Below are 18,540 nucleotides of genomic sequence, written 5' to 3' on the forward strand. Positions count from 1 at the left end.
ATAAATGATTAGGTTTTGTTTATTCATGATGATCAGTGTACCCAGCAGCTCAGAAATGACTTTGTTACCTGTGAAGCTTGTGTTTCTGCTACAATCTTTCCTTGCTCTGACAAATCTTTCTGCAAGGCCACAAAGGTAAGCAAGATGTTATGAAGCCATTGCCAGGACAGGGAAATGCACTGCGGCAGTTCAGACATAAGCATGGAATGGATCCCCTTATAGTTGTTGATAATATCCTCCTCTTCCCATGTCATTTTACCAGTCTCACTATACTTCTCCTCCAGGATTTCATAGTCCAAAAGTTTGTCTGCTCTTTTCTTGATCAGATTCTTTGGTCCTTTTAAGCATTCTGAAAGGTTACTTATAGGTTGAAGGACCAGTAACTGCAATCTCCTCTTCTGCAATCAGAAAATAAAAATAATTTCAGTTATCTTTATGTTTATACCAAAGCCATACCTTTTTCTCTTGTCGCTGACGCCGATAACAGCCCAGTGCTAGGACTTTGAATCAAAGACCCCTTCCCCACAAAAAGGTTATTGTTGCCACACTAACAAACCAGCATTCAACCACATGGCTCCTGCACTGTAATCTACCTGAAACCACAACTTACTCCAACCTATTTTAATGTAGATCCAATTTAAAGCAAAAAAATTGTGCGTTTTCAATAAGTGCATGTTTTGGGTTAATGCATTGTTTACCTTAACGCAGGGCTTCCCAAACTTTTTTGGGCCGAGACCCACTTCTGAATACAGGTATTTTTCAGGACCCACTTGCTTGTAATTGAATATTGTAAAGCACTACAAAATTTGTTGGCGCTATATAAATGCAAATAATAATAATGCATGTTTTAAAAGGGATGGGGATGTTAAATTAAAAATATAAATTTATTACTTAATACACTTGCCAGATGTTTTAAGTGAGGGGTCAGAAACCTGTGGCATGTGTGGCATATAAGCAGAGTTGTAAGTAATCAGCACCCTCATAGACAGTATAAGGCAGGACATAAATCAACCACCCTAGGACAGTGATTAGCAGGCTATATGGCACTCACCCTCCTTCCTCTCCCAGTGGTCCACAGTGGTCTTCACATAGCCGAGCCACCTGGTCCTCCTATGACACCGAGGCTGACGTCTCTGCCTGCTATAGCTGAGAGAATCCCGCCGCCAGTCTAGCCACCACCGCTGCCACCAGCAGGACCGAGGAGCTGGCTCTGCACCCCAAAAACATATCCTACATAACAGCCCACATACGTACTCACTGATGCAAGTATCCTCCTCACGTGAAATGCAGACCTGCCTCCGTAAACTGCGTGGTCAGGGTCCTGAATCCATTGCGATTTGACTGCTTTGGCTCTCTGTAATGTAAGCACAATTTAAGCGGGACCGCTCTCAGTGATTTCCTGCTCAGCGCGACCCACTTAAACGCAGCTTGTGACCCACCAGTGGGTCCCGACCCACAGTTTGGGAACTCCTGCCTTAACGTTTTCTTGACACATTCATAGTATTTTACAAAGTTTCAGATTTTTACTATATTGAAAATAGAAATTAGTATATTTGCCAGTAGAGGGAAAACTCTCCATCGGTCGCTTGGTGTAATTACACCTCGGCATTTACACCTCGGTGGTTAGAACAGTGGGCAGAATTGTGGCAAATCGCTGATGGAGAGTTCTCCCACTACTGGCTAATATACACATTTCTATTTTCAATATAGTATAAATTTTAAAACGCCGAGGTGTGAATGGCAGAACGCAGAACACACATTTGGGATGCCATTCATTTGAATGGCAACTAAAATCGCGGTGCAATTCTGTCGCAAGTGTCATGCGATAAATCCACCAAGCTGAGTTCACTAGAGAGGAACTCATTATGTTAGACAAATGATAACAATATGCACCTAATAAAGCATTGGATACATTTTAAAAGCATTCATAGATCTTTAGAAATTTACTATAAAAATGTGAGTTAAAAAATAGTTTTTAGAGACACCCAAAGCAGGGGACAGTGTAGGCCTGTAGGACATACAGAATACATACACATAGTGGATTACACAATAAATCCACATTTCATCCCAAAAAATCCACCAATTCCTACACAGAGGTTTTTAAAAACATGGTAGAGGAAGGGATTCAGAGCATTAAAACAACAAAAAGATAAGAGAGGGTATAACATATGGCAGGGTATAAAAGCAATAAAACAGAGAAAAAAATATTGTCATTCGACTTGCGGGGGGGGGGAGGGGATATAAGGGAGACTACAATGAAGAGATGGCCAGAATTCTAGCAGACACAAGCTGAGGAGTAATCCTAGTTTTAAGTTAACTTCACAAGTTGAAAGAATTTGTGAAAAAAGGGTATGACAAGCATATTTTGAATGTAAAAGAAAAAAAGATACCTAGTACTAGAGGCACCACAGATGCCAGTAATGTATCAAGTTCCAAAGATACACAAAAATCAAAGTAAAGGACCGTATATTTAAGGGACAGCAAAGACCTTTCAACATTTTGAGAGAGGTGGAAGTAGATGATGATAGCTTGTTCATCACGATTGACGTCATTTTGTACTAATAACCAGCAAGGAGATGCTCTGGAAGCAATCAAATGGGCCTTAATGAATAATTCCACCTTTAAAGAGGAACAACAACAGTTTATAGTGGAGGGACTTGAACTGTCCATCAACAACTTCTTTTGGTATGATCATACATATTATTATCATTTGCGACGGGGGCTACATATGCCCCCAGTGTTGCGAATGAATTTTTTAAATCAATCGGAATAGGAGATATTTGAAAAAATCCAGCCAGGACTAGCACTATACTGAAGGTTCATAAATGATGTGGTCATGGTATGGAAGGGAACCAGAGCTGAACTGGATAATTTGATTTCATATATTAATTCTAACAAGTATGGGAATAAGTTTACGGTAAACATTGGAAAGAAGAGTGTAAACTTTCTTGACCTGATCATTTTTAAATCCCAAACTGGTCTATGTACTAAGACAAATTTTAAAAGCACAGACAGGAATGGATATATACCCTTAACAAGCTGTCACCAACCTAAATGGAAAATTACCAAACCAAAAGGGCAGTTGGTCAGGATCAAAATGAACTGTAACATGATGGAGGAATTAATAGAACAAACAAATGTATTGATAGACAAGGGATATAACAGATACTGTACATTACTAAAGATCATAAATGAAGTAGGGAAGTTGGATAGAACATCCCTCCTAGCAGATTGAGCCAGGGATAGAGGGAACCAGGAATGGGCCTTTATCACTGGCTTTAATAGCCAATCTAAAGAATTGGAGGGGATCATTAAAAAGAACTGGCCAATTCTAAAGAGGGGTCCAATAATTGGAAAAGTCTTACCTAGGAAGCCCCAGTTTATATATAGGAGAGCCCCTAACCTTAGACAAAGGATGGTGCATAATATCCCAGGTCCCTCCAGGAAAACTACCACCTTTTTATATGCTACAGGTTTCTTTGGGTGTGGGAGGTGAATACCTTTCACAACAGTTAAGAGAACAAATAGAAAAATAAATTGGTTTATATCCAACCAAATAGGAAAGGACTACCAAATAAAAAAGTTTATAATGTGTAACACCATCTATGTCACATATATACTAGAATGTGAATGTGGCTATCAATATGTGGGTCGGACCACTTGGAAATTGAAGAAGCACATAGGAGAACATATCAACAATATTAAAAAAGATTTAAAACACCACAGTGTCTCAAATCATTTCTGAATGGCACACAATAGGGACCCCAGGGGCCTAAAGTTCTATGGCAATGATAGGGTGGAAAAACATTGAAAGGGTTCTAATTTAAAACAAGTCATTTTAAGAAATGAAACGTGGTGGATATTTCAGATGGGAACTTTGGACCCCAGGGGGGTTAAACATAGATTTGGATCTCAATTTTTTTTATGTCCAATTATTAAAGCTAAAAACACTTAAATGTACATAGTTACATAGTTACATAGTTAGTGAGGTTGAAAAAAGACATCAGTCCATCCAGTTCAACCTATGATGTGTGTGTGTGTGTCTACTGTTAACCACACATTGTATACCCATGTATGATAGTTACATAGTTAGTGAGGTTGAAAAAAGACATCGGTGTTGATATAGAAAAAAGTAGGAACCCTTTTGTAAATTTAGAGGTGGATGAGAAACTATATATAAATTTAGGGTACTGTCAAAAAAGAACATATAGTCCCAATAAAAATATTCATTCAGTAAGGAAAAATTATAAGGGAAATATATTAAACGAACACTAGATGGCAGCAGCTATTACAATTTGAAGAGCCCCATAGAAGGATAAGGGCTTAGAAAGAGGCCCATAGGGATCAATGTAAAGATTGCAGGAAGTTGCAATAAGATGTATATTATATATATGAGGATTGTATTTTAATATGGATGTTTACAAAGCCAGTGATTTCAGCAGTGGGTTATGAGTCAAGCACTTTGTTACCTAGGGAGTTAATCTTCCAAGGATCTAACAGGGGGAGGGTATATAAGAGCCCTAAATGGCAACATCCCCTAGCCTTCTGATGACGCTTTTACAGCAAAATGCGTTCAGGCGGTTACACAGTCACTGATGTCACATCCGAGTGACGGAGCATCCGGTTGCTGGAATGCACGCTGAACCTCCATGCTGAGAGAGGGCGGCCGGAGATATACCAGACACTGCTAATATCGCTGGGTGCTGGCTTGGCCACCAACAAATGTGAGTTGGAATTTCATTGTATCTTTTAAACTTTTAAATAAATGTAAACCTGGTTGCGCTATAAGAAGCATCTATCTATACTATATATTGGACTTAAAGATGGACATTTTTGTTTATGCTTTATCTTACCATTTTGGCTTACATGTGAATTAATTCATTTAAGTGTCACCAATAAGGAGGTACCTAGCGCCCATACACTATCAAATTTTTTGAATCGCACCAACCTGCATCGCATGAAGCATGTCGCCCAAAAGAAGTCCCTGAACTTTTTTTGGCCGACAAGCTTCATGCGATGTGGGTTGCTGCGATTGCACCACAATTTATCGCACGACAACCGCGGCAGAACCGCACCGCGGTTTTAGGTGCCATGCAAATAAAAGGCATCTCAAATGTGCGTTCTGCAATTTGTCACTTACACCTCGGCGCTTTTAAAATAACGGGCAGAATCGCGGCAAATCTGCCCGCGATTCAAAACGCTGAGGTGTGAATGAAGTCTGAAAGTTGAACTCCAGGTATGATCTGTTTTGCAAACTTATACTGGTCTACCTTGGAGCAATATACGTATATTGATTTCATACCTAGGCAACTCCTGGGGATGCTGACAATCACTGTAGATCATGGCTATCAATGTAGTAGTAGTGCCAACTACTACAGTGATTGTCTGCTTCCCCAGCTGTCCCTCAGGACTGGTTTATATGCACATTTACATTGGTCCAAGCTGAACCCATGTAAGCATGCTGACATCAGCCACATAGAAAATGCATTGTTTTTATTGTGGTATTTAATTCAAACTTGCATTGTGAGAAAGAGCACCAAAGCACAATCACTATGCAGAACAATGTGAAGGCAGAACACATGTAATGAGCAAGGTGTAATAGGCAATAAATATATACATCTACAACAATATATAAAAAGAAGAAACATTAAATAAATAAATATATAAATAAAATAAATAAGACATTAACATGTATTGATAAGATTGTTTACAGCAAGCTGATTTCTAATGATTAGTCATCTAAACTTACTGAAAAACCAATTTTCAGTTTTCAAGGCTGTCGCAACTTAATTGAAAATTGCGCAGTCATGCAAAACTGTACCCATATAAAATGTTTTATCTTTTTATTTTTTATTTTTTGAGACAGATAGAGCTTTCTTTTGGTGGCATCAAAACACCACTGGGGTTTTTTTTTTTTTTGCAGAGCCAGGACTTACATCTTATTTATTTATTACAGGTTACGTTAGTCAAGTTGAAAAAAGTCCATCTAGCTCAACCATTAAAAAAACAAAAAAGAAAACACAACCATACAATCTCATATACACAATCCTATACCCACAGTTGATCCAGAGGAAGGCGAAAAACCACAGCAAAGAATGATCCAATTTACTACAGCAGGAGAAAAAAATTCCTTCCTGATCCCCCAAGAGGCAATCACATATTCCCTGGATCAACTTTACCTATAAATATTAGTGCCCAGTTATATTAAGTACACCTAGGAAAGAATCCAGGCCTTTTTTAAAGCAATCTACTGAGCTGGCCAGAAACACCTCTGGAGGGAGTCTATTCCACAGTTTTTACGGTGAAGAAACCTTTCCGTATTTGGAGACAAAATCTCTTTTCCTCTAGACATAAAGAGCGCCCCCTTGTCCTCTGTGATGACCTTAAAATGAATAACTCATCACCAAGTTCACTATATGGACCCCTTATGTATTTATACATGTTTATCATATCCCCCCTCAATCTCCTCTTCTCAAGAGAGAATAAATTCAGTTCCTCTAATCTTTCCTCATAGCTGATGTCCTCTTATCAATTTGGTTGCTTTTCTCTACACTTTCTCCAGTTCCCCGATTTCGATTGTACAGGGGCAAAATGATATCTCTCTGGAGTCCATGCGTCTCTTAATACAAGAAACCTCATTTGCCACATAGTTGCCCAATGCAACAGGGCATTGCGGTCGGCTTGTAAGTTGGAGACATCATGTAAGGAAGTTATTCCACTGCAAAGCTTGGTGTCAATTGCAAAGACTGAAATAGAACTTTTAATCCCAGACCCTGTAGAACTTTTAATCCCAGACCCTGTATCATTTATAAAGATATATGGTATGTATATAACGCCATCAATTTACACAGCGATTTACATATTTATTATACATTTGCATCGGTTCCTTCCATCAAGGAGGTTACAATCTAAGGTCTCTAAATTACGTTTATATATACAATTTAGACAGGAGCCAATTAACCTACAGGGACAGGGAAGACATGCAAACACCAGGCAGGTAGTTCTGTGGTTGGGATTCCAACCAATGACCCTAGTGCTGCTAGGCGGAAGTCCTAACCACTTAGCCACTTTGCTGCCTGTGTCTGGCATTTTTCACACTGTGCCAGAAACAGTTATTACGATGTTCTCTTGTATGCTTCATGATATATTTTTCATGCCACTGTTTATATGTACTAGGAGACACGCACATAATTATTAGCAACTGTATACTACTGTGTTTTGTACAATGCATAGCCATTCCACCAAATAAATATGCAGAGTTTTCAAATGTTATGTGTATGACCCATTTTCCCACCAAGGGTTAACCTTTTCTATTCTGTAAGGAAAAAATAATTTTTGATCCTTTCATAATATATAATGATACTATTTTTACCCCCTCTGTAATCTGCAGGCATAGTGTTTGCAGTGTGCAAAAAAGTGCATTATTACACAGATGTAAACCACCCACCCAAATGACAGCTTAAATTCAACATGTACAGATTGGATACAAGCTACATGGTACCACACCCTGGCCTGAAAACAAAATCTATGCAGACAATTTGCATTACTTTTTTTTTAAAAAAAAACTGCCCACAGTGGAAGGAAACACGGAAATTGTTGATGCGGTAAAGTATAATAACGTGATAATACTGAGAAAATACAACAAACTCTGAAGACATGGCCACACTGACCCAAAGTTGTAACAATGAACCAGGCAAGGGATATCTGTGCACACTGTAGGAGTGGGCTGGAAGGCAGACCGGTAAGGGTGCAACTGAATGAGGAAGACTATTGCACGAAACACAGTGACAGTTCCTAATTTGTCCCTGCTCCTCAGTAATCTATCCCTACGCTAATCAAGCTGTCCCTAACCAGCTGGGGCTCTGTACCTGACCTACCCACTATGAAGAATGCGTGCCAACCTGAGGGGGCAGTGCTATTAATTAGCACTGCCCACACCAAAGATGGCCATGGAGGTCAGTCAGGGCAACAGCGTCCAATGGAACAGCTACTCCCCTGATGATACCTATGGAGGAACCTAGTTTCCCCCTTGTCCTCCACCCTTTTTGTGTAGTGGCTGTCAAACAGCGCCACCCTTGCAGGGAGGCCAAACTACACCTGCCTACAAGCGCTCTCTGCTACAGCAATTTAAAGCAGGACTTCACCCAAAAGGGGAAATTCCACTTTTTCTCCACCTCCCGCCTACTCTTCCATATTTGCAATGTCTTTTTGGGGGGGGGGGGGGGTGGCTACCTGATTTGACAGGTTCCCACTCCCACTTCCAGTTGGATCGCTGCGGTGATCCGAGCAGAAGTTCAGCCTCCCCTCCTTCCCCTGCAGCCCCTTGGGACACATTAAAAGTCCCAGGAGACTGCTAGGATAGGGCTGGGCTGCAAGTGGCTCAAAAGTCTGAAGATCCGACAATCTGAAGTTTTGATTTTTAGTCAGGATAATGCTGTGGATATCTCTGCTTTGTTTGCTCAAATATCTGCAACAGATAACACTTCTGTAAATACATACAAAACAGCCTGGGAGATCAGACAACGTTTGTCTAGGAGAGCAGAAGGTGCCGTTGGAGGAATTTGTGCTCTCGCTAATGTCCTTGGTCCCCAGCTGTGTAAATTGGGAAGTCTGTGTGAACGGCCGCTGGCAGGAAGCAAGAGAGCTCCAGTACCGGCTGATTGAGCCAAATGCTGCGGTAAGTGTGGCCTACAGGACTTTTATCTCTTGCAGCATTTACACCACAAGGGGGCGTCTGCTTCCAGGTCATATATATAAGAGGCAACTTTGGTTTTGGAAGATTCCCCGTTCAAGTGAACCGACCTTATCTGCCCAGGAAGGGGATTTCGGTCTATGGGGAATACAGCCCAGCAGCTACCATTACTTTGGCCTGGAAGGTCATAAAGCGCTATAGGTCTCTCTACCGTAAGGTAATTGAGACCCACCATTTCTGGTGAGTTTACACCTTATCCTTTCCACTTCTTATGATTGTTTTTTTGGACCACTGGAGGATCCAACACTGAGCACCTGCACTTTTTCTTTGCACTTAATGTGTATTATTCTTCACCAAGTCACTTTATGAACTCTATATGGACTTTACTTGGCACATATATGCACTTGTATGACACTATTGCTATTTGATAATTTATCCAACACTGTATGTTTATTTATGGGTTTATATTTTATATAACTTATGGTTTTAGTTCTTTTAACTACATCCAATTACTGATTTTACATTTTTATATGATCCTGATCCTACCAGCAAGCGCTATATAATCCCATTTATTTTGGGGTTTTTTTATACATACAAAACAGATTGCCCACATAGGATATTGGTGATAAGATCTCTTTAGGCCTCATGCACACTGGACGTTATAAAAACGTCAGTAGCATTGCCGCATTTGGCGTTTTGCCGCGTTTTCCCACATTTTTTAGCAAGAAAACAAAAACTATGGGATCAAAAAACGTCAGTTAGTCATGTGTTTCCGCGTTTGCATGGACACATAGGATAAGATGCTGGGGAGTTTACTGGCTGCAGAAAAAAAAGCCTGAAACCAAAAACAGCAGGTGTAAAAAAATTCCAATCTCCCACTTGTGGGTAGGGAGGGGTGCCTTCCCCCCCAGGTGCCTCCTTTAACTGACCCCTCATTCATCTACATCTCCAGTAGCCTCCATTGTTGTTAATCCAGCTATATGCTTGCACCTTCCTACTCTCCTATCTGACCTTTCTTCTTCCAACCCCCACAAACTCCCTCAGTTGGCTTGCATTTCTCACTTCTTATGGTCCTCAGACGCCTGGCACTTTGGATATTAAACTTTACAAATCTCCACCTTAATATTTTTTTGCATTGGTAAAATGTGTTTTCTTGTAAAAGTTGTAATTTTGAGCTAGCATGAGATACTTTGATCCATCTCCAGTACATGAAGAGAAATGTATTTATGTAGAGGATCCAGAGGAATAGATTTCATAATGTGAGCTTTAAAAATCTGGCAGATTTTAAATTAAGCAAATATCATAGTACTTACAAAAGCCGGATATGTCCTGTTGCAAAGTTCCTGTGAGAAGGCCTGGAAAGGATGCATGGTTTCTTGCAAGAACTCCAGCGGATATGTCTGGGGCTGAATGTTAAGAAATGTCTGCAAAATACAATAAGACAGGTTAATTAATAATATGACATCTTAAACAAACAGTGTGTAGTAATCACTGCAGGTACCGCTTTTCAGTACTAAAATACAAGATTAAAGTGTATGAGTGATTACATGAGTCATTTTTAATTTAAGAGCTGTTTTAAGACCTTTTTTTTCCCCCCTTTTGTGGTGATAATTGTCTATGTATAAATCATTTGTTTTATTTTTTCCGTTATTGTTATTATTGTTTTGTTATGTTGAGCCAGGAGCACCTCGGCCAGGTAGCCATTGGCCCATATAGTTGTGGATTCGGGCGCAAAGCATGGACAGGGTTCGGAGGGCAGCCTCTAGCCTGTATCCCTTCCCGATCCAGTCCGGGATCGGGACTGCGCGGCGTCACGCTCGGCTGAGTCTCCCTTGTGGCTTAGGCTCTGGGTGCGTGCGCAGCTGCATTGCGCCCGCACCGGAAGTGATGCAGGGGGCTGGCTCTGGCCAGTCACTTACAGTAGGACTGGCTCTTCAGTGGCGGGCGTGGAGAGAACGCTGGCAGCGATTTACAAGCAGCAAGTAAGCTTCCCTTGGGGACTGTTGGATTACTCAATGTACTGGACTTTTATTTTTTGAGTGGCTAGCACCATTATTATCTTATCCTTAATTATAATCGTGGCAACAACCATAGGATGCAAATTGAATTTATGCACTCTGTCATCTCTGTGCCCCTAATAGTTAACTTTGGGACATCTCTTTTTCTCTAGTCCCCTTTATAGTAATTATGTTTATAGTTTTTTACATTCATAATATAGCCTTACCTATTATGTGGGGGTTACCTCGGTGCCTATATTTGTCTATATATATATATATACAGTGCATTGCGAAAGTATTCGGCCCCCTTGAACTTTTCGACCTTTTGTCACATTTCAGGCTTCAAACATAAAGATATAAAACTGTAATTTTTTTTTGAAGAATCAACAACAAGTGGGACACAATCATGAAGTGGAACGAAATTTATTGGATATTTCAAACTTTAACAAAAAAACTGAAAAATTGGATGTGCAAAATTATTCAGCCCCTTTACTTTCAATGCAGCAAACTCTCTCCAGAAGTTCAGTGAGGATCTCTGAATGATCCAATGTTGACCTAAATGACTAATGATGATAAATAGAATCCACCTGTGTGTAATCAAGTCTCCGTATAAATGCACCTGCACTGTGATGGTCTCAAAGGTCCGTTTAAAGCGCAGAGAGCATCATGAAGAACAAGGAACACACCAGGCAGGTCCGAGATACTGTTGTGGAGAAGTTTAAAGCCGGATTTGGATACAAAAAGATTTCCCAAGCTTTAAACATCCCAAGGAGCACTGTGCAAGCGATAATATTGAAATGGAAGGAGTATCAGACCACTGCAAATCTACGAAGACCTGGCCGTCCCTCTAAACTTTCAGATCATACAAGGAGAAGACTGATCAGAGATGCAACCAAGAGGCCCATGATCACTCCGGATGAACTGCAGAGATCTACAGCTGAGGTGGGAGACTCTGTCCATAGGACAACAATCAGTCGTATACTGCACAAATCTGGCCTTTATGGAAGAGTGGCAAGAAGAAAGCCATTTCTTAAAAATATCCATAAAAAGTGTCATTTAAAGTTTGCCACAAGCCACCTGGGAGACACACCAAACATGTGGAAGAAGGTGCTCTGGTCAGATGAAACCAAAATCGAACTTTTTGGCAACAATGCAAAACGTTATGTTTGGCGTAAAAGCAACACAGCTCATCACCCTGAACACACCATCCCCATTGTCAAACATAGTGGTGGCAGCAGCATCATGGTTTGGGCCTGCTTTTCTTCAACAGGGACAGGGAAGATGGTTAAAATTGATGGGAAGATGGATGGAGCCAAATACAGGACCATTTTGGAAGAAAACCTGATGGAGTCTGCAAAAGACCTGAGACTGGGACGGAGATTTGTCTTCCAACAAGACAATGATCCAAAACATAAAGCAAAATCTACAATGGAATGGTTCACAAATAAACATATCCAGGTGTTAGAATGGCCAAGTCAAAGTCCAGACCTGAATCCAATCGAGAATCTGTGGAAAGAACTGAAAACTGCTGTTCACAAACGCTCTCCATCCAACCTCACTGAGCTCGAGCTGTTTTGCAAGGAGGAATGGGCAAAAATTTCAGTCTCTCGATGTGCAAAACTGATAGAGACATACCCCAAGCGACTTACAGCTGTAATCGCAGCAAAAGGTGACGCTACAAAGTATTAACTTAAAGCGGAGTTCCACCCAAAAGTGGAACTTCCGCTTTAGGGAGTCCTGACCCCCTGACATGCCACATTTGGCATGTCATTTTTTTTGGGGGGGGGGAGCGGGTACCTAGTTTTGACAGGTACCCGCTCCCACTTCCGCTCGGAGCGCCGCGGCGCCCTGAACGGAAGTTCTCCTCTCCCCCTCCCTCCCTGCAATCTTCTGGGACACGTCAGAGGTCCCAGAAGATTGCCGGCCAATCAAGACGCGCATCGCGACTCGCGCATGCGCAGTGGGTACCCGGCAGTGAAGCCGCAAACTGTCACAGCCGGGTGCCCACAGCAGTGATGCCGGCGCCGAGGGAGAGGATCGAGGCTTCGGGCGGCCGCATCGCTGGACCGTTGGACAGGTGAGTGAATGGCTGGAACTCCGCTTTAAGGGGGCTGAATAATTTTGCACGCCCAATTTTTCAGTTTTTTATTTGTTAAAAAAGTTTGAAATATCCAATAAATTTTGTTCCACTTCATGATTGTGTCCCACTTGTTGTTGATTCTTCACAAAAAATTACAGTTTTTTGAAGCAGCTATTGGTTACACCAATATTGCGAAACGCGTTGAATTGGCGGTCTCTACGTCATCATCCACAGTTCATATTATTCTATAACTATGATGTAATTTTCAATGCTATTGAAGCAAACTGTACTGTTATTATGATATAATTTTCAATGTGATCGATGTATACTGCTTTTTAAGTATTTTGTATATCAATAAAATGTATTCTTTTATATATATATGCTCATCTTCTTTAATAGTCCCATACCCTTAAAAGTCCTTTAATTAGGCAGTATCACAACCAGGTTTCAGAACCGTGTGATTAAATGGCCTGTATTATTTCTTCAGTTCTTACATGAGTCATTTTTAGTTGCGCCACCCACCTAATTAATAATAGTTCATAAATGCATGATATACGTAAAATAAGCTGAACACTGCAAATATAAACACATGATTAGAGTCAATAGGTCATATACAACTGGGGCTTTGTTCAGTCTTAGGCATGTGTATCCCTTAGTAGTATACCCCAGCATTTTGGAACAGTTGCAGCATTGTCCAATCAGCTGTGGATTTTTCTGTTCACTGTATAGCTATTTAAAGTACAGTCTAACCCTCTAGACAGTTTGATGTAGGTAATTGAACAATACGCGTGGACGCTACAGTTTTGCATACTCTACATAAAAAAAATCTGGTAAAGAAAACTACGTATAGGTTGCCAGGGCCAGGGTGTTCATCTAGCCTTAGGTTCCATCACTGCTAAATATGACATGTAGCTCTCAGACACACTAATAAAAGGCTGATATCCAACACTTTAGATTACTAAGTGGTTAACAGAAAGACCGGTAGCGTAACTACAGCCATAGCAGCACATGCTCATGTAGATGCTATGGGGCCTGGGGTGGGAAGGGGCCCCTTTGCTGTTAAAGGATACGTTCACCTTTTCACAAAAAATAATAAATGCACATTTTTTTGCAGGTAAAAAAAATTTGCATGTATTATTTTTTTGTTGCAGGGGCCTGTAAAGCATTGCACCAGCGATCAGAGAGCTGCGAATGAGTGACGCAGCCGGGTGGGCGTTTTTTTACATTTTGATAGCTAGCGGGGAGGAGAAGATTCCCAGCTATCTGTCACAGTGGGGGGGGGGGGGGGGGGAGCGGGAGATGCATTCATAACAAGTTACATGTTACACCCCAAATATGGGTGTAATATGTTATGAAAGGTGAACTTATACTTTAAGGCAAATTAAACTGTGAAGGCCTTGGACTAAAACCGCTGAAGTCAGACACACAGGAAAAGCAATCAGGATAATAGTCACAGACCCTCTTGTCTGCAGTAGGGAGTATTTGTTAAGGTGTCTTTGCAGTGTATTTATTACCCCCCCCCCCAAATTTTAGCTACAGCCCAGTGACTCTAAATTTAACCCTGAATGCCAAATGCATTCACAATGCCTGTTAAGACAGTTTAAAGAGTTTTTATTGGAGAGATAGACAAATTATGTACAAGACAATTAACAATTATGCAATACTATAAAATATCCTCATGGTTATTATTATTGCTATTACAGATCTGGTTATACTGTTAGCATACCTTAGATTAGGATTGGCATGCCTATTGTCATAGTTGACATTAACAAGTGCCATGCAAAGAGGTCAGCCAAAATTTTGCTATGGGACCCATGATCAGCTCCTGACAAAGACACACGGTTCATTTACCAAATCCACCTATGGGCAATACCAAAATCCATAATGTTCCTGCCTGTAGGTAGCTTAGGTTAGTTTCAGGGTTAATTCATTCCAGGGCACATAGGCTGGCATGAGTTTTAGGCAAACAACTTTATATCTTTAAAAATACCTTTTTTCTAATACACTGCAAAACTGTGCATTGTTGTATACAGGCTATGTCATTTTAATTTCTTTTTTTATGACACAAAATTTATGACAATGCACTTGTTGTGAACCAACCCTCAGTTCTCTTTAAATTCTACCAATAAAACACCACCTTATATGCCTTTGCTTACCTCCACATTCCTTACATATATTATTAGGTTTTCTTCCAGCTGGGAAACAAAATTTGCCACTCTGTGAAACTTTTCAGCCAAGCTATCAAATTCTTTGTCTTCTTTCTGCAAGAAAAAAATAGCACCTTTAATGGAAGCCTTCCAAAAATATTATTATTATTATTAATAATAATAATAATAATAATAATAATAATAACAATTTATTAATATACATTGCACAGTCATTCTATATAGTGCCTGATATCACACATTGCCTGGAACATATATCAAAAAATATATACTTTAACATAAATCCAACGCAGCTGATTATACTCAAGAAACAATTCTTCATACCTATAACTTTCTGGCATGGAGTCACTTTCACCCTGTGTCCTCTCTTGGTGCCACCAGCATCTTTACTATGGGCACCCAGCTGTGACAGCTTGGGGCTTCACAGCAGGGTGCCCAATGCGCATGCGCGAGCAGCGCTGCACTCTGTGACTGGTCCCGAAGTCTTCCCGAAGTGGGAGCGGCTACCTATCAAAATCAGGTACTCGCTATCTGACAAAATTAGGAACCAGATCCCCTTAAAGCAGAACCTCCCCTTTTGGGTGGAGCTGTTGTAAACACAGCAGACCTTTGTTCTCTCTGGAATGAACACAGAGCGCCTGTGATCCTCCTATTTAGGATCACAGTCCCTCACCCATACAGTTAGAAAACACTCCCCTAGGCTCACGCTTAACCCTTTGATTGCCCCTGGGTTAACCCCTTCCCTGACAATGTCAATATTATAGTAACCGTCCATATTTTTAGCACTGATTACTGTGGTAATGTCACTGGTCCCCCCAAAAGTGTCAAAAATGTCAGCTCGGGGTCTGATCTGTCCGCCGCAATGTTACAGTCCTGCTAAAAATCGCAGATTGCCGCCATACTAGTAAAAATAAATAAACAAATAAAAATTACATACATCTTTCCCCTAGTTTGTAGACGCAATAACTTTTGCGCAAACCAATCAAAATACGCTTATTGGGATTTTTTTTTTACCAAAAATATGTAGCAGAATACAAATTGGCCTAAAAAGATGGAAAATTTGATTTTTAAATTTCTTGGGGGGAATGTTATATAGCAGAAAGTGAAAAATATATATATTTTTTATTTTCAGAATTGTCGCTGTTTTTTTATTTATAGTGCAATAAATATAAATTGCACAGGTGAGCAAATACCACCAAATACCACTAAAAGAAAGCTCTATTTGTGGGGAAAAAAGGACGTCAATTTTATTAGGTTACAGCGTTGCCCAACTGCACAATTGCCTGTTAAATTAACGCAGTGCTGAATCGCAAAAACATGGCCTGGTCATTAACCTCCCTGGCGGTATGATTCTTTTGGATTTTAGGTGCTGAAAGCGGTACCATTATTTTGCATGTAATTCTTGTGAATGAGCAGCCCAAACCAACTGTATACATTTATTATATATATATATATATATATATATATATATATATATATATATATATATAATGTATACAGTTGGTTTGGGCTGCTCATTCACAAGAATTACGTATATATATATATATACGTGTGTGTGTGTATATATATATACGGATATGTGTATATATATATATATATATATATATATATATATATATATATATATATATATATATACACACGTATATATATATATATATATATATATATGTGTATGTATATATATATATATATATATATGTGTATATATATATATATATATATATATATATATATATACTTAAAAAGTACAGTAAAACTGCAGGAAAGGGCACTGGGGGGCAATGTAATGTTAATTTTTTTTATTTTGAATGGTATCAGTGTGTTTGGTGTGTTTTACATTTGAATTTGCCGCTGGTTCCACCCCCGGCAGAGGTCACGTCGCCGGAGACAGAAGCCGGGGCTCGCAGACGATCGGGAGGAAGCTCCGCCGCCGCATACCGCCCGCATACATCGCTGGATCCCGGAGAAAAGGTAAGTAAAACCTCTACCAGGATCCAGCGATCTTCCTAGCGCTACCCCGAGTGTGGCTCGGGGTTACTGCTTTTGGCTCTAAAATCTAACCCCGAGTCACGCTCGGGAATACCGCTAGGAAGGTCAAGGGGGCAAAACCTTCCGGTCCTTAAGTGGTTAATATATATTTTATTGACATTTAACTATACTTTCGGTCTATAAATATAAGCAACAATGCTAAACACCCTGGTATTAATTGTTATGGTGACCAATATAGCACAGCCAAAATTACATACCTTGGGAGACATGCCAGCCTGTTGTCTTAAAAACGTGCTTAACCTGTTCGTTTTCTTACTGATAGTGTGAGTATTTAGCTTAGATAGTTTTTCTCTCAACGACCTCTGGTCTGACTGCAGATACTTGGAAGCTGTGCACAAAAAAAAAAGAAAACATTTTCAATGTAATGTTTTTTTAAATGTAATGCAACTTAAAACCTGTAATATGTCTGGGCAATTTAAACACAATGAACAGAATGCATATGCAGAGGTAACCTGCCATGAAAACAAAATAAATGGCAAAAAGATCACCAGATCCAGAGATATAAGCAGCTGAATTAAAAAAAATTTATTTTAAATTTTGACTTTTCTTAGATTATTCCCGCTTGGCTTCACCCCTTCCCATCTTCTGAGCTTCCCCATTGGCCCTATAATATGATGGATAGCATCACTGACCAAAAAGGGGCTTGGGGAGTAGCTGTAGGCAAGGCTCAGATCAGCTTTTACAAAATGGGAATATTCATAGACCGCCTCAGCAGCCTACGTTTGTGAAATAACTAATCATCTAGACATTTGGGTTTTCACTGAAGCTTGAAACTCGGCTTATGTGCTTTTGGATCCAATGACAAGTCTGAATTGTCCAGGTTTATGATAGGTTTACTTTTAGAGCCAGTTCACACCACCAGGGCTGCTGTTGGAAATCATGGGGTCCCGTACAGCCTTCCTGAAGGGCCCCCCCAACCTTGACTCCACCCTCCCCTCCCCCAGGGTGAAGCAGAACATCGGCGCTGACTTTATCTGCCTACGTGCCAAAAATGAAAAAAAAAAAAGTCCCGCCTCTGCTTCCACTTCCTGGGTCTCTCTGTTGATATGATGGGGCCCAGGGAAATGTAATTTAAGCCCTGGTAAGCCAGTAGGAGCAGAGGTGTGGTCCAGTAAAATTATTTTTTTCATTTATGTAAAAACGAACAATAAAGCTGCCCCGGTCCCCCCTGTTTAGCTGATGAGGCCTGGGCCCAGTACAACAGGACCAGTTGCACTGCCTTATCAGCGGCCGTGCACACCACGTTTTTCTGCATCAAAAACGCATTAATAGCAGGTTATATGGTTTTTAATGGCATAGTTCACACCAGTACGGACAGTTTCAGTGTGTTCCAGTTCCAGAAAAATGCCACATTTTTTCTGCACTGAACTGTACTAGAATGCAGTGAGACACATCAAAAACACACTGGAATGCACCAAAAATGCACTGGACAACAAATGTCCTTATTTAGGGTAAAGAAAAAAGCGGTGGTAAAATGCACCGGAACGCTTTAAAAACACGCACATTTTATGACAGCATTTTCATGTGTTTCTAAAGCTCAGGCATTTTTGTATT

At 40.3% G+C, this 18,540-nt stretch overlaps 1 protein-coding gene across 1 annotated transcript in view; it reads right to left on the reverse strand.

Moving 5' to 3' along the window:
- ARHGEF37 (Rho guanine nucleotide exchange factor 37) overlaps window positions 1–18,540 on the reverse strand; it is a 162,877-nt gene that overhangs the window by 31,096 nt on the left and 113,241 nt on the right. The window contains exons 8-11 of the mRNA XM_082254868.1: window positions 17,184–17,314; window positions 14,926–15,030; window positions 10,006–10,116; window positions 69–398 (exon numbers count right to left, since the gene is read on the reverse strand). Of these exons, the coding sequence (XP_082110994.1) occupies window positions 69–398; window positions 10,006–10,116; window positions 14,926–15,030; window positions 17,184–17,314 (677 nt within the window). The remainder of the gene's footprint in view (window positions 1–68; window positions 399–10,005; window positions 10,117–14,925; window positions 15,031–17,183; window positions 17,315–18,540) is intronic.

This window comes from Pelophylax lessonae (assembly GCF_965119305.1).
Source record: "Pelophylax lessonae genome assembly, chromosome: 4".
Taxonomy (NCBI): Eukaryota; Metazoa; Chordata; class Amphibia; order Anura; family Ranidae; genus Pelophylax; species Pelophylax lessonae.